Below are 26,250 nucleotides of genomic sequence, written 5' to 3'. Positions count from 1 at the left end.
TTATTTCTTTTGACTACCACCACTACCACTGCCCGGTGGCATCCAGGCTCCTGGCTGGAAGGTGTTTGCAGTGCTTGTGGGATCCTCCGAGGGCTCCTGCTTCCCGTAGTAAGGGGCAGATGCATGGCCTTTAACCTGAGTATGAGCTGGTTCAGCAATAAGTCCTTCCTTGTACTCCTTGGCCTGAAGCAGCTTATCCTTTTCATATACATCTTGGATTTTCTGTTTCATTTCTTCTCTATAATTTTCATTCCTAAGGATCTCCTAAAAAAAAAAACCAACCACAGTAGAAAGATAATTAGGTAAATCAGAAGCAAATGCAATATACAATGTTGTAATGAAACATTTTTGACAGCCACTGCTTTCCTTAATTTTATCATCCACGTTTGCAGTTATGTAGATAAAACAAAATGTGGCAAAACCAATTGATTTTCCACAACTGCAATTCAACCCTATTTTAAAATGTTCTTAAGTGTTTTGATCACGCTGTTGAAGCAAAACTGCATTGCAGTGTCCACTTCACTATTCTGTTAGAGGAAAAAGAAGAAATTAAGACATTAAATCATCTACAAATGTGAAAATACATTAAAAGTAAGGTTACCTTTGACATTGTTTTCTATGTAGGACTTGATACTTACAGCTACTTATCACTTCCTGTAACTCACTGTGCCTGTGGCATTAGGTATTTGTGCCCCAGGGCATAGTTTTGGGAGAAAGAGATGGGCAGCCTAAACTCTGCTAGTATACAAGCCAAAGACACGCAAGAATAATAAATAAATAGCCAAATTCACAGAATCACAGAATGGGTAAGGTTGGAAGGGACTACAGTGGGTCATCAGTGAACCCACTGTGGTCCTTCCAAATCATACCCATTCTGTGATCTGGTCCAAATTCCCTACTCAAGCAGGGTCATCCCAGACCACGTTGCACAGGATTGTGTCCAGATGGTTGTTGAGTATCTCCAGTGAGGCAGACTCCACAACCTGCCTGGGCAATCTGTTCCAGTGCACAGACACCCACACAGTGAAGTTCTTCCCCATATTCAGTTGGAACAGTTTCTGCTCGTTGCTCTGAGGAGCCCAGAACTGGACACAGGACTCCAGCTGAGGCTTCTCCAGGCCTGAGGAGAGGGGCAGGAGCACCTCTCTCCACCTCCTGGCAACGCTTTTCCTAATGCAACCCAGGATTCCATTGGCCTTGACCACAAGGGCACACTGCTGGCTCATGGACAGCTTGTTTTCCACCAGGACCCCCAGGTCCTTCTTCTTACCATCCATGTGGACAGAGATGGCCTCCAGAATGAAGGAAAAGACTGAATGCTTTCTCCAGATTACAAGTATATGGAAGAATCAAGGAGAAACTAGACCAGTACACTTCTCTCAGACCAGAAGACAATGACATTATTTTAGGAATGGTGTTAAAATATATGTGATATATTTTAGAGTCGACATAGCAACTATGTTAGCACTTAAGGACATTTTAAAAGGCAGGATTTAACGATAAGCTATTCTTACAGATGATATCATGAAAACTAACCCCTTTTTCCTAGTTCTTATTTGCCTCTACACTTAAATTCATAGATGCACAGAGCAGTGGCAGAACTCTTCACATGCCTATATTGCACAGAAATACATAAGCAGCACATAAACAAGTTTACAGTCTGAAGGGCGGAGAAGAAAATTCTCCCACACTCAAATAAAAATCTTGCCAGGAGTAAAAAGCTCAAGTTTTCAACAGTCAGTACAGGAAAGCCTCATTGTAGCACCTCGCAAATTTATCCTTGTTTACCACAAACCTATGTAAATCTGCCACAGCCTTACTGATTTCAAGGGGAAACGCCACTCCTATGGTGTTTGTATTAACCCACTACTAAGTAACAAGGTCAAATTCCTTTGTGATATCTGACTGCATCATAGTCTCTGGTAAATCAACATTAAATGATTTATTAAAATACAAATGTAGTTTGCTTACTGTGATACAGATACTTACTAACTTGAAATCTTTTCAGTTATGACTTTAACATAAATAGCAGCTGTAACTAAACTCCAAATGCTCCAAGTCCATTTTAAATGTTGATGTGTAATTGTCCTCTGCTTTTCAGTCTCAAGTAAGGCTCTTTTAATCAGCTTTCCCTGGACAAAGTGTAGTTGTGATCTAGTAAAATAACCATGTGGATCTTGAGAAAAGCACAAGAAATTATCCTTGTTAGCAAACAAAAAAAAATCCCCAAGTGACTTGTCCAGAATTTTTTGTACAAGCCACATCAGGACAAAAATTTGTCAAGTTCAGAGTATCTGCACACATCCATTTTATGCATTAAATTCATGCCACTAACAAGTACACTGAAACCAGTAGGTTCCTGGGCTCAAATTAAGGAAAATGTGAATCAGGAATCTTGGGTCAATTGGCATGTTAAAAAAATTGAGACAAATAGATGAGTTTTCTTAGCATAAAAACACCTTGTCCTTTGATGCTGGCAAGTTTGTTTTGTGGAATTCTCTCACAGATACTGAGTCCTTCCCATTTCTGTTATTAAAACCAGCAAATACTTCATTCTCAATTCCCACTAGAACATATATTTTTTTGTAACATTGTGATTGCATTTCTGAAGCAGTTATGACACTGAAGTTTTCCTGCCAGTACAGGTATTTAAATAAAAGCAGTTTCAAATCTGAATAGGATAATCAACTTTGTTCAAAATGCAAATTTTAATGAAACTATTTCATGCATATTTATAGAAAGAATTATCCTTATAACACCCTAGAAATGTGCAGGATCTTTAAAACTAATCTTCCAGATTTGCCTTCAGTTTATCTGCACGGCTCACTGCAATTAAATACAGTGAGTGTTAGAAAGGTTCCTTTCCAGACACCCATGGTTCTACAGGGCTTCTGTGCTAGTTTGGGCTGAAGTAGAGTTAACTTTCTTCACAGTGGCTGGCATGGGGCTGTGTTTTGGATTTGTGCAGAGCGCAGGGCTGATGATGCAGAGATGCTTTTGTTGTTGCTGAGCAGAGCTCACACAGAGCCAAGGCCTTTGCTGCTTTCCATACTGCCACACTGGCAAGGAAGTTGGGGATGCATGGGAGATTGGGAGGAGACACAGCTGGGACAGGTGACCCAAACTGACCAAAGGGATATTCCATACCATAGGACATCATGCTCAGTATATAAGGTGGGAGGAAGAAGGAGGAAGGAAGGACATCTGGAGTGATGGTGTTTGTCTCCCCAAGGAACCATTATGCATGATGGTCCCTGCTCTCCTGGAGGTGCTGAACACGTCCTGCCCTTTGGAAGCAGTGAATTAATTCCGTGTTTTGCTTTATTTGTGTGTGTGGCTTTTGCTTTCACTGCTGAACTGTCTTTATCTCAACCCAAGAGTTCTTCTAGCTTTTGCCCTTCTGATTCTTTCCCCCACTCTGTTGGTAGGGGAGTGTGTGAGCAGCTGGATAGTTCTTGGTTGTTGGCTGGGGTTAAACCACAACAGCTTCCCACCACCCGGACAGTGGTAGAGAAACTGAAATCTGCAGGGCTCTTCTACCCATGACAAATATAGTCTATAAATCCACATGGCAGCACAGGTCCTTCCAATTGACCCGCACTCAGCCACAGTCTCACTTTTAGGCTCAATTTCTACCCAGTCCCTTACTGTTTGATACACTATAGAAAGGAACTGAGAGCTAAAAGTTTGTTTGTGGGTTTTGTTTTTTCTTTTTTCTTGGTTGGTTAAAATTTTTTCCTTTTAAGTTACATTGTGAGGTTCAGAACATTTCCCCTCCAAGACAAATTGCAGCATGGTTAGCTTCACTATAAACTGCCCCCAAAACATACCATTTAACTTTTCTGCTGAAATATAAGTACGTGAACATGTAATGTGCTCTGACCTTTAAGAGAAATACAAAATTATCCAATCTTTCATTTTCTAGGAATTGGCTTGTTCTTCTATCACTCTCTTTTTGTACAAATAAATGACATAAGCCATTTGAAACAGCAGTTCACAGGAAGCACATGGCATCTAAAGAGTATCAGAAGTGCTCTTCATCATTTCTTATTAAAAGAGAAATCTAAGGACTTGTCTTATGTTGCAAGACTAAAAAATTAAAAATGCCTTAAGACTTGCAGCCACATTTTATATCAGTTGAAATCCTTACATGCAATGTTCATCTTTAAATTCATCAGCTCCCAGTATATGGAATTAAACACACATGATGTGCCAAGAGAGAGATCCAACTACATATTCTAAAGTTTATTTTCAGGTGGAAAGTAAAAGAAGGCATTTTACTCATTGCAGGTAACTACTTATCCAGCTTTGGTGATTATTGTGAGCTCTACAATGGTTTTACTCCTTCTAGTGTTTGGAGCTGTGGCAGAGTTTAAGAAAGTGATGTCTAAGATTTTCTTGAAGAACATTACTATTGAGGAAATACTAAAGGGGCCAAGTGTGGAGTTTGAGGCCGCTGCTTTTCATCCTGAAACTGACAAGTTCTGGATATTCTGACACCTTAGCACTGGTAACAGCTGCATGAACAAAGAATGAGAGATGGACCTGCTCATGGGGGTTACACAGCCCAAGACATGTTGCTGTCTTCCAACTGCCTTGTGGCAAAAGACATCAGGCTGTATTTCCTGCCACTGGCATGACATTTCCACTTTTCTTGCAAACCGTGATTTTGTTTAAAACTCTCACTTTAACTCTGGAAGCTGAGATGTATCACCAAGTATCCTCTGCTGCTTGGAAACTGTATTAACCTCCACTCTACAGAGGCAGAAAAATCTAGAGGTTTGCCTCTAGCCTAAGTGATGCGAAGAAAATAAAATAGCCAAGCATTTTATCAGGATGTTCTTCAGAAGAGCTTATGTTCACGAACCTAAGTCAGCATACTTGTAGGATTGCTTAAACTGTGAATGGATGTAAATGATAAAATTCAAGTAGAACCAGAAGATAAAAGGATGACAAACTGGGTGGACAAGAACATAAGAGGAAGATAAACTGAATACTACCAGTTCTGAGGGCTAGAAATAGGAAACCAGGACTACAGAGCATGTATTAAACCCAAAGGCAAAACATTCAACCCAATGAAGACTACCAGCCTTCCTCCTGAAGACCCCTGAGTGACCACCAGAAGCTGTTGGACCAGCATCAAGTGGGAGGAGACAAAGGAGGACAATATGATAATGATTTCTGAGAGCTAATTATAATTATATACACCCATTCCTAGAAATAATGAATATGTACAAGCATCTAGTATATAGAAACCATGAAGTTTTTACTCCTGGTTGCACAAGTTTGGTGGAGCAATCCCCCTTGTGCCCAGTGCTGAATAAACAAATACCTGCTACTGAGAGATACAAGTCTGTGAGAAGTTCTTTTCCAGGATTTCTTGGCATCATAAGGATTTTCAGTGCCTACCAGACTGTACTGGAGGATCTACTTTGTAGGGTGAAGATTTGGAATGCACTGTTCTTTCACTCCTAAAAGCTCTCAGATTGTAATTTCTTTCCCTTCTCTGAATAAACTAGTAGCCCTACAGAATGAAAAAAACTAGTTCCTCCAGGTAGGAAAATGTCATGAATACAGAAGAGGTTTCTCTAGACTCACTCATGCCTTCAGCTGGGGCCAGACTCAGGAGTGACTAGTCTTTGCTGAACACCTCTTGCTAGTTTTCTCCACAAGCAAATGCCTGTTACTGCACCTTTTCTATCCTCTTTCGAACCCCCCAGTCTGAGGAACTTCTCCCCTTCCTCTTCTGTTTCCCTCTCTGCCCTCAAGGCAGACATCAGTTAGTTACTTGCCTCTCACAGACCACTTTCAATCTCCTGAAGGCAAAGGGAACACAAAGTTGTGAATGTAGCTGTAAGGGTACACATACAGCACCAGTGTAACAATGTCCAAGGGGGATTGTTTAAAGGTTGTTCTAACAGACTGGCACTTGTTTCAGCTTCGTTCTTTCCAGGCTTTCTAAAGACACTACACCTAAACTTATAAATAAAAGGGGTTCATTTATTGTTAACTTTGAGCAAGATGTCACATTTCATTTCAGATGGCTTTGTGTTTTGATTAAATTAAAAATAAGTAGCTTTTTTATATTGTCCTAGAAACTATTCCAACTTCCTAAGTCTTCTTAATTACACGTGTTGAAATACTCATGATTTCACAGAATCATAGAATTTAGGGGTTGGAATGGACCTTAGATCATCCAGTCTCAATCCCCTGCCCTGGGCAGGGACACCTCCTCACTAGATCAGGTTGCTCAAGGCCTCATCCAGCCTGGCCTTGAACACTGCCAGCGTTGGGGCAGCCACCACGTCCCTGGGCAACCTGTGCCAGTGTCTCACCACCCTCACAGGAAAAACCTTTTTTTTCACATCCAACCAAGACTTTCCCTCCTTCAGTTTGAACTCATTAACCCTTGTCCTGTCATTGCAGTTCCGAACACAGAGTCTCTCTCCAGCTCCCTTGTAGCCCCTTCAGATGTTGAAAAGCTGCTCTGAGGTCTCCACACAATCTTCTCTTCTCCAGGCTGAATAGAATTAGCTAACTACTATTTGAAGCTGGAACTGAGAAACATCTGGACAGATTAATGCTCTTTGTTTGAACTGTACAGACACCGTATACTCATAGAATACTTGCATTTTGTGTCTAGTTTGAATATTTCAGGTTTAATTGTGAATGAACTTGAACTCTGAACTCTGCCTGTTAAAAATTCATACACAGAAGTTGGCAAAAATTTAAAAAGTGACCGATGGAAAGGAAAAAAAACTGCTCTGGCACAGTATTAAGAAAAGTTGATTGTCAAAAGAGAATTTAAGTTGCCAGAATTTTTTCTTCATTATCAAATTAACTAAAAATCTGGCAAAGTGCTAGAAGTTAAGCAAAAACACCATTTTTTAGAGTATTGCCTAACTAGTTAACTAAACTCCATTTTCCAGTTTGACAAGTTAAATAGGCAAGATGAAATAATTGGCTATTACATCATATTTCACAAGTAGGAGGCAGAGAGAGGACCTCATCTCTGAGAAGCACTGAATGTTCTGATCCAGGGCAGGTCTCGATAATTCAACAACTGAACATGAGCTCAGCAGTACCAGGTTGGGAATGAGAAACAGTGTGGTAAATGCAGGGCTGTCAGTGCATGGCAAAACCAGAGAGGCAGTTTGAATTAGGAAGGCGTATCTGGATTTGCTAAAATACTTATTTAAATCAAACAGTGACTCAACTGATTGCTAATTTTGTAAAGAACATACACACTGTATCTCTGGTCAATCAACGTTAGTCAAATCAATGTAAGACTTGCTTTATGCAGGTTCAGTTTCTGAGCAAATCTCATCAGTTGCAGTTTTAAAATACAGACTATGCTCTGTGCACTCAATGTGATGTTATAGAAGGACGCACGCTGCATAATTCAGAAGTAAACTATCCGAATGATCTTTGCTGGACACACCACAGTTTATAGCATCTCATTATCTGGGCTTTGTAGAAGAGCTTTTTTGACCTTTGAACACACATCAGATAAATTATCCAAACAACTTACTAAACTAACATATCTGCTGCTTTAGAACACTTTTGCTCACCATCTGCAACAACTTTTAACATAAGCAGATACAGAAATGGAGCTCTAATGGTACCACAGGTTTTTGAAATGGGAAACTCTGACTCCAATCCTGTTGCAAGGGAAAGGTAACTCCTTACGACCATCTGTTACACTTCAATCTACATCAAGGTTGTTTGTGCATCTTGGGTTCCTAATCCTGAAAGTAAGAGGTGCACTAAGTCTTTGGAATCAATCAGTAACAGCACAAAAACTGCAACCATGGTTTAAAGCACTCCACAATTAATGTGTGTTAAACCAATGTATTGATTACAAATACATGCTTTGATGACATCCCAGCATTTAATTTTAGATGCAGTGCTAACACCACATTTACTACAAAGCTAAATAATTTAATTGCTAATTCTACCTCATAGCAATTTTTGCTCAAATTAAATCTACAGAGAAGCAATGCTATTATTACTAAAGTACTATAGTACTACTTCTGAGCTACAGAATCTCTAGCACGAGCTGACATAGCTTCCAGGGCACCACAGTGTAACACGTGTATTCGGTAAAAACATGTAATGTGAGGCAAAAGAAAAAGGCACAGACACTGGACTGCAAAGCACAACACATGGAGTCAGCAGGGGTTTGTGCCTGTATTATTTTTATATTTTGTGCAAAGATCTTTGTTCAAAAATACAATACATTCAAGATCACAGGTGGAACAGTGTAGAAGCAGCAAAAAACCACAAACCAGCCTGGCACCACTAAACCCTGCCCTCTATAAAGGGCAATGCATAGCCTTGACACCTACAGAGCAAACAAGGAACTGGAGCTGTGATTCAGTCACAGTTTGGTCCTTGCCTTCCCCTTAGTCTACATATGATGTAATTTGTACCAGCCCTTTTCCTGGTACACGTTACTTCGCCCTCCACCCCCGTTCAGCTGTGCTGACAGAGAATTAGGAGACAGAGCCAATGCTCCATGCACTCCCTCCCACACCGGGAGGAGCAGCAGCTCTCCCCTGCAGCCTTGGGATCTGCAGCATAGGCAAACTGGAAGGAATGGGACAAATTGGTGCCTCACTACTTTTCTGTGGAGGCTGACAAGCACTTACATTTCAAACCTGAGGAGAAAATTAAAATGCCTAAGAAGGAAAAAATCTAAAAGATCATGGCTTCTGCAAGCTCTCAAGTTATTTTTCTTAGTGACTTCTCTGACCACTCCCTTCTATTTAAGACCTTTGTAACTCAGCTCTTTATATTGTCAAGTTTTACTGCCCTTTCACACTGAACATAAATTGTCTCTGCAATCATGTGTAATTTACTATGCAAAATACTATTTAGTGCAGCTAAGTAATTTGAATATGCCTCAAACCCCGACTGTGATCCTGGACAACAATGGTGGAAAATATTTTGCTCGGAGAGATGTTTATTTCTGTGCTTTTAAAATATTATTTCCCAGAAATATAAACCATATTGTGCAGCTTTTGGTGGCTTCAGGAGTAAAACAGTAATTTGCTAAGCCCTATTCTCTATGTCAGAATGTGCAGTCTCCATGTCAGAGTTGTCATTTTAAAACCTCTCAACCGAAGCATCTGAAAGCAGACAGAGGCAAAACTATAATGTGCAATCCCAACAATGTTAAACAAAGCATCTTTTCTAAACCACAATCCATTCTCCTTAAAGGAACGTGAATTCTGTGTAAACTGATCTCCAGTTAGTTTTGTAACTGCAGTAAACTGCAGTTAGTTTTGATTATACCATCCCTCAAAGAAATAATACTTTTGATCAAACAAATGAGAAAAGTGGGTACACATTGTGGGAACCAAACAGAATTTAATCTCAATGTAATTATTCAGGGGAGAAACAATCACTGCACCGTTATGCTTATTACAACTCACTGAAGGATACTTCTTCCTCCCTTTGCAAGAAGTTTGTCAAAACAGATAATTATGGAAATGCTAGAAATAGTGTGAAAGAAGACAGGAGCCGTCACAAAAAGTTCCTTTTTTTAACATTTCACCTTCTATCCAACTGTGCAATTCTGAAGCCACTGTTTTATTACTGTGTAACAAGTACATAATGCATGAGAAAAGCAGTCATTTACTGTGGTTTTCTTTTTCCAGCTGTTTTCAGGATCTTGACACTAATTAAAGGAACATGCAATTCTACTTTACTTCCCATGAAATATTAACTTACCATACACATGCATACAAAGCAACACTGAGGTTTCAATTCAGACTGTGAATATTCGTAGCTGTGCAGCTCTGTGTGCACAAGAGAAGAGGCATCTCTAATAATGTGAAGTGGTGTCTAGTACAAAGATCTGTGTTCACAAAGATGTGTTACTATAGGTTCACATCTACCACTTGCAGGATATCACATTGGTGGGCTCAGAGATAAAACACATTTCTCTCAACACCAGTTTTGCTCAGCATTGCCACAATTGCAAGTTTCCTCATTTGTCTAGAAACTCCATTAGTACAGACAAGACCTCAAACAATGCCAAGGTACTCAGATACCCTTGAACCTCAGCACATTCTCAGAAGCAGTGTGTAGCTGCAAGGTCTGTTAGGGGGAAAAAATAAGGGACAGATTTCTAAATACATTCAGGTTCCTTGTGTTCATAGTATCATAGTATGTTAAGGGGTTGGAATGGACCTTATAGGTCATCTAGTCCCAGTCCCTGCCCTGGGCAGGGACACCTCCCACCAGGTTGCTCAAGGCCTTATTCAGCCTGGCCTTGAACACTGCCAGGGCTGGGGCAACCACAGCCTCCCTGGGCAACCTGTGCCAGTGTCTTACCACCAGTGTGTCACAGACAGCAGTATTCCTTAGAAGTCTCTATAAAGCTGTCACGCACTGAAATCAGAAATACTAAAAAATAAAATAGAAATTAAGTGCACAAAGGCTTAAACATTCATTATATGCCTGATATTTTTAAGGTTTGTTACCTCCATAAAAATATGTACCTTAGTTCCTTCTAGGTTTAGAATTTGAAGATTCAGTCTCAGATACAAGATAACTCAACCAAATTTGACATAACTCCCACTGTCTATGGGGGAAAACCTGTCTGTATGTTACACAAACACTGTGTGAACATGAGAGACAGAGAGATAGCTACCCTAGTCAAACTGGCACCATAACCAAAGCTTACAAGTATCACATGCACCCAGCCACTACTTCAATTAGGAGCTACACCAACAGAAAACAGGAATTTCTTTCATCACTATTTTTAATGTATTTACATAATGCTATCTCAAATTTTAAAGAAGAATATTTTTGAAGGAGTGTGACATTGAGGATGAAAACTGGAGATGTACAACTCAGCAAAGCTTGTGCATGCTCTTATCAACCAAATGCTGAGAAGTCTTCATCGGCAGAACTTTGCCTGAAATTCATGAAGGTGCATAAAAAGTGTGAGGCAGAGCCACAGTGGTCCAATAGGTATTACACTGTTTAACATCTTTTGATTTTGCGGATTTTCGCTTTGGGAACGGAATAGCAACATAAACCCAAAGAAAAGAAGTCCTGAAGAAAGAAGGGTTTCCTTCCCATCTTTCATGAGCTTCCTTTCTTTCCTTTGCAACTGAGATGTGAAAAATCCAAAATATAAAGATGCCATGTTTTAAGTAAGTAGGGAAATCTGTACCCAGACAGAAAACTGAGATGTAGGAGCATATGCAAGACAACACATTTACATTCACCTTACAAATTTTTTGATGAGCCATAATGAACGTAGACTATGGCTCAAAGAATGGAAGGGAATACCCTCTTTAAGAGGGAATACTCTCTTAAAGAAATAATTTCCCTGGATGGAACGTTACTCCTATAAAACAACTGCTGTATTCCATGACAAATTTTGTTATAAAATTCTGATAACATTAATGCTTAGCAGGTGAACAAATATAAATGTAAAGAGATAAAATATTAAATCTGCTTCCACAAAATAACATTTGATTAATGCTATTTTATATTAGTAGCCTTTAAAGTATTTTTATTAATTTAAAACTGTAAGGTCCCTAGAGAATGACACATTTCCAATTTGCCAAAAAACTTGCTACACACATCTAGTTTCCTGTATACATAATAAAGAAACATATTAGTAAACTTAATTATTCAGTCCTTGTTACGCTGGTTAAAATACATTTTACAGCTGTGCAGGAATAAAGATAATGACAGATTTTTCTCAGCCAACTCTATATGACCATACCAAATCTATCTATCTATCTATCTATATATAAAGGGAGAGATGACACAATGCTACAGTAATGCAAAATTAGATATTAGCTCAGATTCTCACCTCTTATAAAAGCAGTGTATATATGTGTACACATATACACACACTTACAGTGGTTGCAGGCATGATCCAAAATTCTACATCAAGATGGATTCCCTGATTACCATAGGAACAGAATATGTTTAAGTGCAAGATAAGAAACAACTCGATCTGCATTAATTTGCAAAGTTATCACCCTCATCATAACTGAGTTGAGACTTGGCATATTTCAAGCTGTAATAAAATCAAAAGGCAACCAACTGTCACCCACTATCCCAGAAGCTGGATTTGAAACCCAAGGCTTCCAGCACCAACATGCCTTATGTAACTGGTCAGGTTAGAAATAACCAAGGTGACAAGCAGCATTCTTGGGTTATGTCTAGCCAGACACAAAAGTCTAAGTGACTTCCTCCAAAAGGGATGGAGCCACAAGGAGGAAAAAAACTATTAAGGATGTGGAATGCTTAGCACTGAACAAGCTGACTTGTGAAGTCACTGGAGTATTCTTCCATTAAAAAAAAAAAAGTAAAAAAAGAGAAACTAAAGAAAAAGAGAGGTAAAGCAATTTCTTCTTTGAGAAAATGAAAGCTTTATAATGGAAACAACATAAAAGATCCATTAGGTGTTTCTGGAGGAAAGAATGGCCTGAATAGAAAAAGTGATCAAATCTCAAGAGCATCATCAACAGACCCAGCTGTGTCATGACCCAACTACCCTGACCACTGGTAAGGAAGGACAACTCACATTCATTCTCACTTCAATGACTGACACATCCTGAGGATTATAAATGACATTTTGTCAGCCTACAATATTCACCAAACCATTGGTTCCCAAAGTATGGTCATCAGTTGATTAGTAAGATCCAGCTGATTTGTGAAGCCACATCTCTGCAACATTTTCAATTACATCTTTTGATCATAGAGCTCATCTTGAGACCTGATAGCCTGAGCAGTTTGACAACCTCTATCATAGATAGCTGAGAGCCAAATAAAAGACAAGTCTGACAAATATAAACAACCCAAACGTAAGATACAAATGGGCTAACAGAAGGGGATCAGAAATTTCTGATAATGTTTAACATGTCATTGGACATTAGAAAGAAAAAAAGAAGGGGAAAAGGATAAGGGAAAAAAGGAAAACCATAAAAAATGTGGTATCACAGACTGCATAGGTAGGAACATAAAGCACAGCTCCAGAAACCTATGCTTTAGGAATTGCAATGGTGTTTTGTGGTGTTACAATGTGACGTTGACAGAAAATGTCATTAAAGGAAAAATGCAAAATTTGTGGGGTTTACATCCTTTTTCAGAAATAGTCTAGTCTCATGAGAAATATCTGAAAGAACAAGGAGATTTGTTATATGGAGTTTCAAACATGAAATAGGGTCACAAATATTCCTTTGCTCTATAGCTGTCAAACAGCAGTTTACCATACTATCATTATGGTCAAAAAGAGAAAATAATACAGAATAGCAGCCAGTAAAGTTTAGGTAGTTAAAACACTAAAGCAAATCAATCCTACAAATAAGGACCAAGCCATATTCTATATGCACTTCACTACTATAATTATAATGATATTGTGGTGTAAGGGTTTGTGGCATAGAAGTTTTGAATCAGGAAAAAAGTAGATCATACATATTGCCCTACATTAATACAGAGAAAAAAATTAGGCTGCGCCATCACATGTTTCAAATATGACTGCAGCATTATTTTCAAAAATATCAGCAAGAAATTTTTAACACAGATATAATTAAACTATTTTTTTCTTATACAGGAAAAAATTATTTAGAGATTACTTGGAAAGATAACTATTTTCAAATTCCTGGTGTATCACTTCTGGTCTGAAAAGGTCAGTGCACAGCCCTACAGGTAAAGCACCTAGCTGCTAAATTGTTTTTCAGACCTATTACCTCATGAAACCAAAGGTATAAGCAGTCCTGTAACTGTGAATGCACCATTAGTCCCAATAATCTTTCATTCTCCATAAACTGCTTTTTCTGGAAGGTAAAATATTTAGAACACTATTGTGCCACAGTTCTCTCACCTGTGGAGACTCTTTGCTCCCTGATTAAAAACAGAAGCAACATCTCTAGTGTGCCATGAGGAGCTTTACTGCACCAATTCCAGACCCAAGGCTTCCTGCCTTGGAGGAAGTTTATCTCAGCACAATATCATGGCAATCTGGCTCACAGAAATGACAGTATAGAAGAAATACAACACCTTCCATCTTCAAATATCACATTGAGTGGTAATTTCAACAACAAAAGTTGTATGGATGAAGCTACTATGAGCCAGAGCTACTTAAAAGGAGATCAGTCCAAGTTTAGATGGAACAAGTGCTGTAGTATCACTTCTGTGATGTAACTAGGATGAGGAGGGAAGGGAACAATTAAAAAACCAAACAACACACTTAGTACTTCCCTGAATGTTAATGCAAAGTGCATTAATTTAAATGTTATAAAGCTTTAAGGATAAATTTAACTTAAACTTTCAATCATGGGTGTATTATACCCCTTACTGTCTCTACAGCCTGTGGCAAGTGTTACACAGAGGCAGAGAGAAGTAACTGTATGTTGTGTGGGAGTTTGTATCAACGAGTTACAGCTTGTAAACATCAGCTGAGAAGCTTCCCCAGGTCACCTCAACACCCAGGCAGTCAGGACAACTTTTTGCAAACCAGTATGTTCCAGATCTCAGTGACCAAATCTTAGGCTAGAGATGCCAACACAGTGTCACTGAACTTGACATAGTTATTCCTGATGCAAGTCAAGTACCTGCCTCCGTGGGTGTCAGTTTGAATCTTCTGCAGCAAACCATGCTTCCTCTACTCTCTCGTTCCTAGCTGGTGCTTAGCAACTTGTAATACGAATCCAGGTCAAGCAGTGTCTGTGTGTGCGTGTGCATCTGTATACTCAGATCAGTAGTCAAACTTGTTCCACTCTTTACAGACTCATCAGTATGAAAGACCGGGACATTTCCCTGCATCCAGTTACGGAAAAAGACATAGCTGCAACTCCCCCACCTTATTAGCATTGTAAAATGTTAGTGCAATTAGTTTTCCTGTTTAGATGAATCTACTGGCAGCTGGATTTGAAAGCTACATTTTAATGTCAACTACCATGGAGAAAAAGAGGAATTTAAAAATTCATAGCAGTAATTTCAGAATTGAAGAGACTCCTGAATGGCCATTATCATCTTAAAGAACATAGTAGACCATCTCAAAAGCTTTCACACAGGTAATGACCAAAGAACACTGGAGTTTATATTTCCATTTGTTTCACTTTTTCCTAAGTATTGGATATCCAGTCTGTGTATAATTTCATCAGCTAGGCAAGGAACACACGAAATTCCCCCCAAAAGTGACAAATTACTGCACAGATGAGAATACTAGAAACTAATTATTATAGTTTTATTATAACAATTGAAAATATAAAGACATTTCATCTCACCTCAATAGTGGGTGGATCCTTTCTTTTTTTCCTTATCCATGCTGTGCAAAAAAAAAAGAAAATCAAATGGATTATTTCAAACAGCACAGAAGGTATCAAAACTCAAAACTATGATGAATTTGTAACAGAAAGAAAATGTTTATGAAGAAATTACAATAGAATTTGCACAACCTGGCAAACCATATCATTTCCCAAAACACAGAGACAAGATGTTATTTCCTGTGTCAATACTCTCAGTCTTCAGAGAAGGAATGCGTAGGGAGGGAATGATGTCACCTCTGTGTGCAGAGCTTGGGCACAGTTTATCTACCACCTTGGCTGCCAAAACAGGGCTTAAAAAATCAGGGCTCATGGCCCACACCTATTGCTGAGTTTGCTATACAGAGCTGACCTTCACCCTGAGAAAATGACAAGTTGACTGCTGAAAACTATGAACAGCCTTAGACCACTTCAAAGAAAACAGATCCTTGTGTATGATTCAGGCATTCTTAAAGCCAAAACCCATTTTGTTAGTGCCAACCAGAATTCCTTCACAGGCATGAAAGGTGCAGCCCCAAACATGACTGAGGAGCTGCAGAGACTGGGCTGGAGCACATCCTGTGGCTCTGTGGGATTACCCAAAGCATGGAGGGGCAGGTACTGTGACTGGCTGAAGGAGCTTTCCATCTCAGTCAATTCATGCTGGAAAAGACAGCAGAACAATGAAAGCAGTGGCAATGACTATTGCCTTGTGGCTCAGGTTTTCCAAAGCAAAATCAGGACTTATGCCCATTTGATACAAAGAAAGTAAAACAGCCAAGCATTTTATCACGATGTTCTTCAGAAGAGCTTATGTTCACAAACCTAAGTCAGCCTACTTGTAGGATTGCTTAAACTGTGAATGGATGTAAATGATAAAATTCAAGGAGAACCAGAAGATAAAAGGATGACAAACTGGGTGGACAAGAACATAAGAGGAAGATAAACTGAATACTACCAGTTCTGAGGGCTAGAAACAGGAAACCAGGACTACAGAGCATGTATTAAACCCAAAGGCAAAACGTTCAACCCAATGAAGACTACCAGCCTTCCTCCTGAAGACCCCTGAGTGACCACCAGAAGCTGTTGGACCAGCATCAAGTGGGAGGAGACAAAGGAGGACAATATGATAATGATTTCTGAGAGCTAATTATAATTATATACACCCATTCCTAGAAATAATGAATATGTATAAGCATCTAGTATATAGAAACCATGAAGTTTTTACTCCTGGTTGCACAAGTTTGGTGGAGCAATCCCCCTTGTGCCCAGTGCTGAATAAACAAATACCTACTACTCAGAGACACACATCTGTGAGTTGTTCTTTTCCAGGATTTCTCAGCATCACACTCCTGTTGCTAACATCAATGGTTAGCCTGGGACTGACTGGAGGCAGCAATCCAAGGAGAGCCCATTGCAGACTCCATCAGGTCTTGCTTCACTCAGCTGATGAATTATAAGACAGCTGCCACTGTTACCGGCATTATTTAAACAAATTACCTGAATTGAACAGGGTAATATCCATCACTTTTAGAAGTATCATTACCACAGCATTTTTTCACACCTTTTCAGTCCACACAATTGGAAATACCCTACTTACTTACTCAGTAAGTAGGGTATTTCACAGACATTTTTCTTTTCTGCTCTTCTTTTTCGAATGAATTAGTAGAAGATGCAAGGGGCAAATAAAGGACAGAACGACATACATAAGGAAAGCCTATTCCAAATGCTGAGACATGTATGTTTGTTTGGATAATTAAGACTTTTGTTACTTTGCTTGAAAATTAGAGCAAAACTGACATTTCACTATCACCTGGTCAAATTTCTGGCCTGACCTGCAGCTATCTATAGTTTCAGAAATGCTTTAAGAAGGTACTCTTCTAAATTTTAATTTTCTAATACCATCTGCAGTGTATTTTGAGGGGAATCAAGGAATGAGTCAGACAGCAAGTCCAGAACACTAAAACCGCAGCGATACACAACGTCACCTCACTACTGAAGGTGCAATCATATATAAAGTGAAACGCTAACACCACCCTGCTTCACCAGCAGTATGAAACTGGTTTTAGGAGGAATAACTTCCAATTAACATAAGAACAAACTAGGGGAGACAAAATGGCATAACACAGCTTGGAATTTAGCCACAATGGCAAGGCCAACAGTTTTGGTTAACAGTAAAGGTTAATATGACAATACCTGTAATGATATGAAGCAAGGTATTACTTTAGGTTCTTGTCTATCAGATGACACTGTCTGAAGATGTGTACTTTTATCTAAGATTCTCAAAGTACTTCCCTTAAAAGCAGTCCCTGCTAGCTCTTCTCAGAGCTCCTTAACAAAGATGAGACTCAAATCTGCCTCAGAGAGGCTCTGAACAGCCAACACCACCCTTTCTGCAGAAGTTTTATGTTAGTGGAAAGAAAAACAGCCCATTAAGGTAATCCAAAATGCAACTAAGTGACTTTCTATTAAATCAGTAGAAGCAGAGGACATTTTGCATGTTCCTGTAGCACTTTCAAACATTTAAATTTCATAAGGATTTCAAAATGCCAAATCTGGCAAGATCAGAGCCTAAACTGACACTGCCACTTTTTAGCTGGCAGCTTTGCAGACACTCATTCTAAAAGAACCAACAAAGCTATTGGAGAAAATCTTCTCACATAAGCCTTTTCTCCTGAAAGAAGTTAGCTTTGTCCGTACGTAGCAACGGATGCAACACCATCCAGAAAAGCAAGAAAGCAGTAGAGATTTCATGTATAGTCATGTATACTAGACACTAATCAATAAAAGATACAGCTGGAGAAAAAAAAAAAGGAAAAATGGTAGTTTAAAATATCTCATAAAAAGTTTAAAACCATCAAAATATAACAGATTACTTTCAACAAAGTATCATCTTCTACCTTGCCATGCCTGACTTCTGACCCATGGAAGTACAATTCCACAGGTCTCAACACATAAAAGTGGAATTATTTTTTTTAAATTGCCAGTATTTTCTTAAAACACCAGCTGCATTTTAACTGAAACTGATTAAAATTAGTGATCCCTAAAGGAAAAATCTTAACATTTGAAATCCTACAAAAATTCAGCTACTAGTGGTGAAATATAAACATTACAATAAATTTTCTTTCAGCAATATCTATGGCTTTTAGCAGCCACTTGATTAATGATTTTCAGATGAATGGAATAGTTCTAGTAGAAGATTTTATCATCTAATTATCTACCTCAGTTTAACAAGCCACCACAGAACGGTGTTCACAATGACACATGTCCTGTGAACACAAGCTGTGAAGCAAGGAGCATTACACAACACATTTTCATTCATTAACAGATCTCAATTAGTACCAACAGTCAAAAGCAACAAAACAATCCTCAATTCAGGAAGATTTCTCATATCAAACATTCCATCACCAGACTATATCTATTTAAATAGTGCACACGGTTATAACATTGTGCTGTTTTTCCTTTCAGTTATGGAAAATAATTGAGTACATGGCTTTATAGGAGCTGCCCAACTTACTTTTTTTTTTCTAATGAATCTCAGGAGTACAAACCTTTTTCACTTTAACTGCAAATAAAATTGCTGACACAAATATTGAAACCATTTTCCAAATTACTGCAGGCAAATTAATTTTAACATCTCTAATTAACTGCATAAGAAAATCATTATTTAATAAAAGATCTCTTCACTGCCATGTAGCTGAGAAATACAGTGAGAAAACTTCTATGTAGAGCACAGCTTAAGACATATCACAAGATTAAAAGCAAAGAAAACATCATCTGAATCCGGTGTATTTTAGTACACTGCACTTCAGCATCTAATACTTTTATAAGTTTTTCAAAAGACAGTTTTCAGGTGGTTCTCTTTCAGGCAGAAGAATGTTTAAAAGCCTTTCACAGTTTTTTTTTAAATTATCAGTAAAATTTTGAGCATCCAACACATGGTTCAAAAAAGCCCCAACAACTCAGGCGTGAGAGATATTCACAGTAACAAAGGAAGAACAAATGCGTACAAGAATATAACCACTAATTTGCTACTCAGTTAGTACTGGCTTTATCAAAATCTAAATAAATGATATATTCAAATTAAGACATTTTGCACTGTCTTTGGAAAACACAGTCAGCGTATACAACTGAGTAAAGAAAAAGCTCTCACACCTTTTTTACACTCTCCATTACACTTTTGGTCAATGCAAGTTTAAATTATGGAACAGATTATACCACAGTCAAATATTTGCAGATGGAAACAAGGTGGGAAGGTACTTTATTACCTATTATTTGAACAACATTAAGCACACATGCATATACTTAATTAAAAAGTGTCTAGTGACAGTTATAGTTTGAAAAAATTTCCACGTGAACATTCCTCTTCTCCAGGCTAACAAAATCAAATCCCTTCACCACTGCCAGTCAAAATGTTTTAAACCTGGGAAGGTAGAAAAGGTAACACGTATGTACCAAGTGCAACCAAAACATGCTTCCCTGCCCCACAAAGCTTTGGCAAAATGAATCATTGCCTCCATTTAAAACTAATTATGCTGCTGCTTCTAATTTTATCTGGATGGCACTTCCTGCATTCTGTACTCATTTTCACACCACCTTTGTCTAAAAGGAGTTTTACAAGATGTCTGGACATTCCCTACCTTGAGACCTTCCCATTCTTTCATCAGTGCTCATTTGCATTCTTATTAGTATGCATTAGATTTTCAATGAACTTTAAGGCTCCTACTGGCACATAACACACTGCAATGACCATAAAAGTGAGTATGCAAATTAAGACTCCCATTAATCACTAAATGTTACCAGAAAAGAAAAAAAAGACTAAGAGTGGATGGGCAATAAAATGCTGTATGAAGCATGCAATCTCATGAATCTCTGTGGTATGTAAAATTACTGATGTCCTCTCAGGAGCACTACTGACTTGTCCTGAGGAGGTAAATTGCACAATCTACAGTAGGTGAACATTCAGAACTAACACAACAGAAAGGTTCTCTGTTGTGTGCATCCATACCGCCTAGGGAAAAGTAGGCATTCCCACTTTGTAGTCAAATGTAAGAGGCTTCACTTAACAAAAACAGGCACTATTTGTATTATGCATATGGATTGCATTCTAAATTCAAAAGTATAGTATGAAGGGAAATACACTTTGGGATTTTTAAAATCAAAATCAACCAAATTTCCTGTGTATAAGGCACTAACACTAAGGGTAACACAAAGGATTAAGTGTCAGTTTTACAAAAGCATTAATGGACATTTCAAAACTTTTGCAAAATTCACAGTCTGAGAACTTAGGAAATTTAATCCTGCAGAGTCCTTTAAAACTAACATCTTCAGGAGAAAAATTCCAGACAAGTCCTGCAGGAGTAAACCCTCATCATTCAGTACACTCCGAGGACTAATACACAAACACCCTCTCCAGAGTCTGAAAAAGAGCTAGCACAGACCTAGTCTGTAATCTGGCTGATTGGTTTATCCACTTGCTTTGTGGCTTTCTACCTGGTCTCTGCTACTTTATTACATGTTTATAACTCGATAAACACAGCACCAAAACCAGACCCTTAGCTTATCAGCTGTCCAAGTTGAACATCTTAGGTATACAATGAGAGTTAACTCAGACCCTCTTCAAATTTCACTACAATCTGTTCCCACTCCTTAAACTACCCCTTATCCCTTATTTTGTGCAAGTTCTCCTGAGACAACCCATGCCTGTAAGTATTCCCAGGGACAGTATTTTTATTAATTTGGGTCACAAGAGTTTTATTTTTCTAGTCATATGGTGTGATATAGGGTAACAAGGAGAAGGAAAGGATGGTGGGATGACTGCTTTTAAATCAGGTGGCATTTAAGAATTATCCATACATGTAAAAAAACAATCCTGGCAGAAGAAAGACAACACAAGTAAAAGCAGCTCTCTACAGATCCCAAGAAAAAGGAGAGGAGATAAGGCAGCAGAAATTCTGCATAGTCCTTGAAGTGAAAAGCCTGAGAAGGATAGGCAAGGAGACTGCTATTGCTGAGCCAGCCAAAACTGAAGCTGAGGCCATGGATGTCAAAGTACATACACAGGACCTAGAGAGGAGGCCCCTGGGGATGTAAACATGTGCCCAGCAGAGAGTCCAAGAGTAAAGAGAAAACAGAAGTAAGAAATATTATATACCCTTCTAACCTTTTATTAATCCTTTACTGTTCAGAGAAAAGAGCAAGCATTTTAGAACTCCTTTCTGCAAAGTCTCAGGCTGTTTGCTGGAATGATCAGCATCCATGATAGCACAAATTATAAACTGAACACCCACAGGAAGAATGTACTGGGAAATTCTCACGAGTCTGGACAGAAGATACAGAGTGAAAGTTCAGTACAGGTCCTGTAGGCCTGGGAAACTTCTAAGTCAACCTTAAACAGGACACAATAGGAACAGAAATGTAATGAGCCTTTCAGCAAAGCATGTCTAAAAACCTTGAATTAAATTGTTCCCACTCAGATAACTGGCTTCAATAGTATTATTTGAACTCCCTACACTTTCCATTCTTTCTCATCTTTTACTCACTGAGACCTTTTCTTTTTACAGGAGGCAGAAAAGAAGTAGTGATGAACTGAACTGCAGAGCCTCCTGCATCCCTAACTCACACCCCAATACACAGCAAAGACATAACAGTTCTTTGAACACCCTCTATACTCACAGCAGAATTACTATTTTGGCTTTTTAAAATTACATTTCCACAAAACTGTTTGTAACATTTAAATTGGCATTGGACAAAACAGTACAGGTTAGCCTTTTTTCTGGAATTCTCATGCTGTATCTGTACATGCATGTATCTGTACATGCATGCACTATACACACATTTTGCTTAGTAAATGCACAGGGAAAAAAACATGACTTTATCTTTTCTATCTACAGAAATTCAGTCTTTAAGAGGAAAAGACTGTTACCTAATCCACACAGCTGCAAATTTTCCTTTTCTCTGTGAAGTCTATCTATTTGGTGCTGACAAAATCACAAAGGAAAAAAACCCACAGATACAAAGATGAGGAAGTTAAACATTAAAACTGTAGATGGAGCTCATAAAAACTGGACTGGCCAGTTCATCTTTTATTCTCTAAAACAAACCTGAACAGGATGCCTTGGTTTGAAAAGTGCATTTCAGTTCTGGCAGCTGCAGCTTTTTAGGCAAGTCCATATACAGGTCATTTGACACTTGACTCCAAGCTCCTTGTCTTGTACAAGCAACATTCAAAAAAGCTGCACCTTCCCAGGCACTACACTGTCAAATTGCATGGATTTGTACTAAGCTTTCTGAAAAGAGATATAGCACAGGCTTATTAATGCTACACAGATCTCAGCAGTCCAAAGCAACAGGTTTGTACAGCAAGTTGGTTGAACCAGTGAAAGGATGATTCGCCCACACTCATCTGAGACAGACTGACTGTCCATGTTGTTTCCTGCTAATTCCAGCCAAGTGCAGACAGACACTACTGAATGACATTTTTCTGACTGTTAAAAGGCAGCAGATCTTGGATGAGCACTGAATCACAGCAGAGCAGAGTTACCTAAGGCTTTGCATAAGCTTCTTGGTGTCTGTGGTGCAGGGTTTGCACGACAGTCACACAGAACTAAGATGAGCAGTGGCAGCTGGAGAATTTGTGGATGAGGAAGACTTTCAGCAAGTGGGATTAGGTAGACACCTATTCAAGCAACAGATGATTTAGTAAGGACAAGCCTACCAGGTTGCAGCTCCCCTTCAGAAGGTGGCTGTCTTGGACTGTTAAAGAACCAGGAGCAACTAGATTTAAGACTTGCCAACCAGCTGTAGGTACTGCAGCAGTAGAAGACACTGTGGTTTCACCATAGCTGGCAAATGCTGCTAATAGGGTTGAAACACCTTAGAGAAGCTCTCAACTGTTAATATTAGCCTTAGTTGATGACAACAAAAATCCTAGGAATTAAGTGTAATGACAATGATAAAATGCAAAATGAGAACATTTTGTATTTCTCTACTGACTCCATGAGGGGATATAATGGGATGAAGTTTTCTCTTAGCTCACTATCATCTCCCTCAGAGGGGAACAGCAAGCATAAAGGAAAGAGAACTAGGTAAAGCAATATATTGAGTTATTCCCTCAAAACACATTGTAATCTCCACTCATTTGCAGCTCACTTACACATTAAACCACTGTAATGTCTGTTTATGAGAAGAAGTTTTCTTTCACAAATACTCTTAATCACTCTTTGAACTCATACAAACTTCCAGCGAGCAGAATATTCAATATACTTTCTTTGTATCAGAATTCCACAGTTCAAATACATACTGCCTAAAATTTGTTTGCTTTAAACCTAACAACTTCTGCCTACATATTTTTCTCTCAAAAAAAGCACACGGAGTGATGGGTAGCCTCAATGTACTATTTCAGGGGCTCCTTGATTATGCTGTAGAGTCCTGGATTTTAAGACACATTTAACCCCACACTTGGCTTAAATTACTACCAACCTCAAAGACCAACATACACTCTCTTTCCTTTCTCTCTTTCTCCAAGGACTGATCAGCTAATCCTAAGGAAATGCTTTAACTTCCCTGATTTTTTTCAATGTCCAAATTTTCAAACAGGATTTTAATCAGTAGCAGTGGGATTAAATGGTTAATTATTAACAGGTTCTCCAACTCCCTACTAGATTGTGCAAGGAAGAGTATAGGAAACCCAATCATACCATAAAAAGAGCAAGCCCCATCACTGTGCCACCCATAATCTAAATGACCTACAAATTAACACTGCAGTGATGGCATAATAAGGAAGATTAACACATTTCATGTTGGTTATTCAATCAGATCCCCCTCAGGCACAAATATTTTCACATTTAATAGGAGTAAGTTATGACCATATAGGCTTTACTTTTATTAAGTACTGACTTCCTAAACAAAATTTATCCTGTTTGTCAAGAGGTTACTTCAAGAATCCATAATTACTATGCAGTTAAAAAAAGAAAAAGCCTGCATTACTTAAAATGAAAGATAACAAACAACCTATTTACATAATCAGGTTTTCCATGAAAAATATAGGATCTACATTCAATGGCAAAATTATCTTGAAAGAAAACCAAAATATTCTAGATTTACCTTCCCATTCCGTTGGAAAGTCACCCATTTGATACTGATAAGCTTCACGATTTACTGCTTCTACAAATCTTCTTTCTTGTATAATCTGCCTTTTTTTTAAAATCCCCCCGGGAAAAAAAAAAAAAAAAAAAAAAAAGAAAAAAGAGAGTTACATATTTCTATATACATTTTTAATTGCTGCTCATCTTATTGTTTTGAAAGAACTGCACTTATTCACATGAGTGCAATGATATATACAGGATAAAAATGAAAGATTAAGATACTGAGAAAATTATTACCATCTAGATGTCAATTTGAAATGTTATGTGTTTCAGTAACTTCAACAAAAAAAGCTGACTTGGATTACTGATGACAAAAACCAGCACTGGAAGTTCACTGGTTAGCTTTGCAAAGCAGTCAAGACACACCACATTGTCTCCATTCACTGACAACTGCTCTATGCGTATGAGATTTTCCACATACTGTCTGCAGATTCAGTGTTTTCTCTGTTAAAAAACAAGAACCAATAGGTAGCTCTCTGATAGGGAACATTCAGTATATTGAAAGGGGACCCAGTGTGGGGAATCTAACCCTACATCCCACACTCTGATTCTACTACTGCCAAAGAAGAATAGAAGGCTCAAACAGTGAGGTAGTACACAGAAAACACACTGTCAGATATTATGCTACTATATAGAGACAGAGTATTTTAATTTGCTTTTTAACTTAGCAGGTCCTGGAAAGATACGCAAAGGTCCCTGTACCTCAGAGGCAAAAACACTAACAGCATTCCCCAGGCTTTTTCTACCAGCTTTTTCCCTTTCAAGATATGGAGAAATTTGACACAAAGAAATGTCTGCATAAAACATTTTATTTCAGAATGAAGTGATTAGTGCAGTTCATCCCTTCAGTATGCTTTCAACAAGTACTCACCTACAGTGATTTTAAAACTTATACCAGTCACGATCGGTTAATAGCTAAACTCCACATCATTGTACATCATTAAGTATTTAATAGAGTAAAATAAGGACTTGTATAGAAACTGCAGTTCCTTTTCTAAGAACCTTCTTTAGCTTTATATTTTATTTTCATGCAATGCAAGATTTTTAATCTTTCAAGATACACCATCAGGCAAAGAAAATAGTGTAGAATGCCTTCAAGATTAGATACTTTTAATCAGTATTGAAAGATACATGACTTATACCTATTTGTTTTATAAGTATACAATTCCTAAATACTAATGATGTTAAACTTCATTACACTGGCTTTAATATGTTGCTTTTTTTCAACAATACTGTGGATAATTTCGTTTCTTAAACTCTTTATCGACAAAGAAAAACAAAATAGAGAATTTCTTTCTTCGCATACAGGAGATTTCCAGAAGAACTGAAGAGGTCTCTAAGTCTGCCCCTATGCAAGTCTCAGAATTAGCACTCTTCTCCATTGTTGCAAAGTTATAGTATTTTACTGCTGGAAGGCAGGAGGGCTCTGCAGAGGGACCTGGATAGGCTGGAGAGACGGGCTGATTCCAATGGGATGAGGTTTAACAAGGCCAAGTGCGGGTCCTGCACTTTGGCCATAACAATCCCATGCAGAGCTACAGGCTGGGGACAGAGTGGCTGGAGAGCACCAGGCAGAAAGGGACCTGGGAGTTTGGAGACACAGAAAGCTGAAGATGAGCCAGCAGTGTGCTCAGGTGGCCAAGAAGGCCAATGGCATCCTGGCCTGGATCAGGAACAGTGTGGTCAGCAGGACCAGGGAGGTGATTCTGCCCCTATATTCTGCACTGGTGAGGCCACACCTTGAGTACTGTGCTCAGTTCTGGGCCCCTCAGTTCAGGAAGGATATTGAGGTGCTGGAGCAGGTCCAGAGAAGAGCAACGAGG

At 38.6% G+C, this 26,250-nt stretch overlaps 1 protein-coding gene across 1 annotated transcript; it reads right to left on the bottom strand.

Annotated features, from left to right (window-relative positions):
• NDUFAF2 (NADH dehydrogenase (ubiquinone) complex I, assembly factor 2) lies at positions 1–25,809 on the bottom strand. Its single transcript, XM_009081061.1, has 4 exons — positions 25,661–25,809; positions 24,387–24,475; positions 15,264–15,304; positions 1–264 (listed from the first exon to the last, which is right to left on the bottom strand). The coding sequence occupies exons 1-4, from the start codon at positions 25,807–25,809 to the stop codon at positions 1–3; spliced, it is 543 nt and encodes a 180-aa protein (XP_009079309.1).
• Positions 25,810–26,250: the final 441 nt, after the last annotated feature.

Source organism: Acanthisitta chloris, unplaced genomic scaffold (genome assembly GCF_000695815.1).
Source record: "Acanthisitta chloris isolate BGI_N310 unplaced genomic scaffold, ASM69581v1 scaffold4608, whole genome shotgun sequence".
NCBI lineage: Eukaryota > Metazoa > Chordata > Aves > Passeriformes > Acanthisittidae > Acanthisitta > Acanthisitta chloris.
This window is presented reverse-complemented; position numbering and strand designations above follow the sequence as displayed.

What these genes read in the sequence shown, in the direction of transcription:
- NDUFAF2 (XM_009081061.1), bottom strand. Translation starts at nt 25,809, where the DNA reads ATGGAGAAGAGTGCTAATTCTGAGACTTGCATAGGGGCAGACTTAGAG. An exon ending in CTTTCCAACGGAATGGGAAG is followed by an intron (nt 15,305 to 24,386) that starts GTAAATCTAGAA and finishes TTTTTTGCACAG; the next exon opens with CATGGATAAGGAAAAAAAGA. An exon ending in AGGATCCACCCACTATTGAG is followed by an intron (nt 265 to 15,263) that starts GTGAGATGAAAT and finishes TTTTTTTTTTAG; the next exon opens with GAGATCCTTAGGAATGAAAA.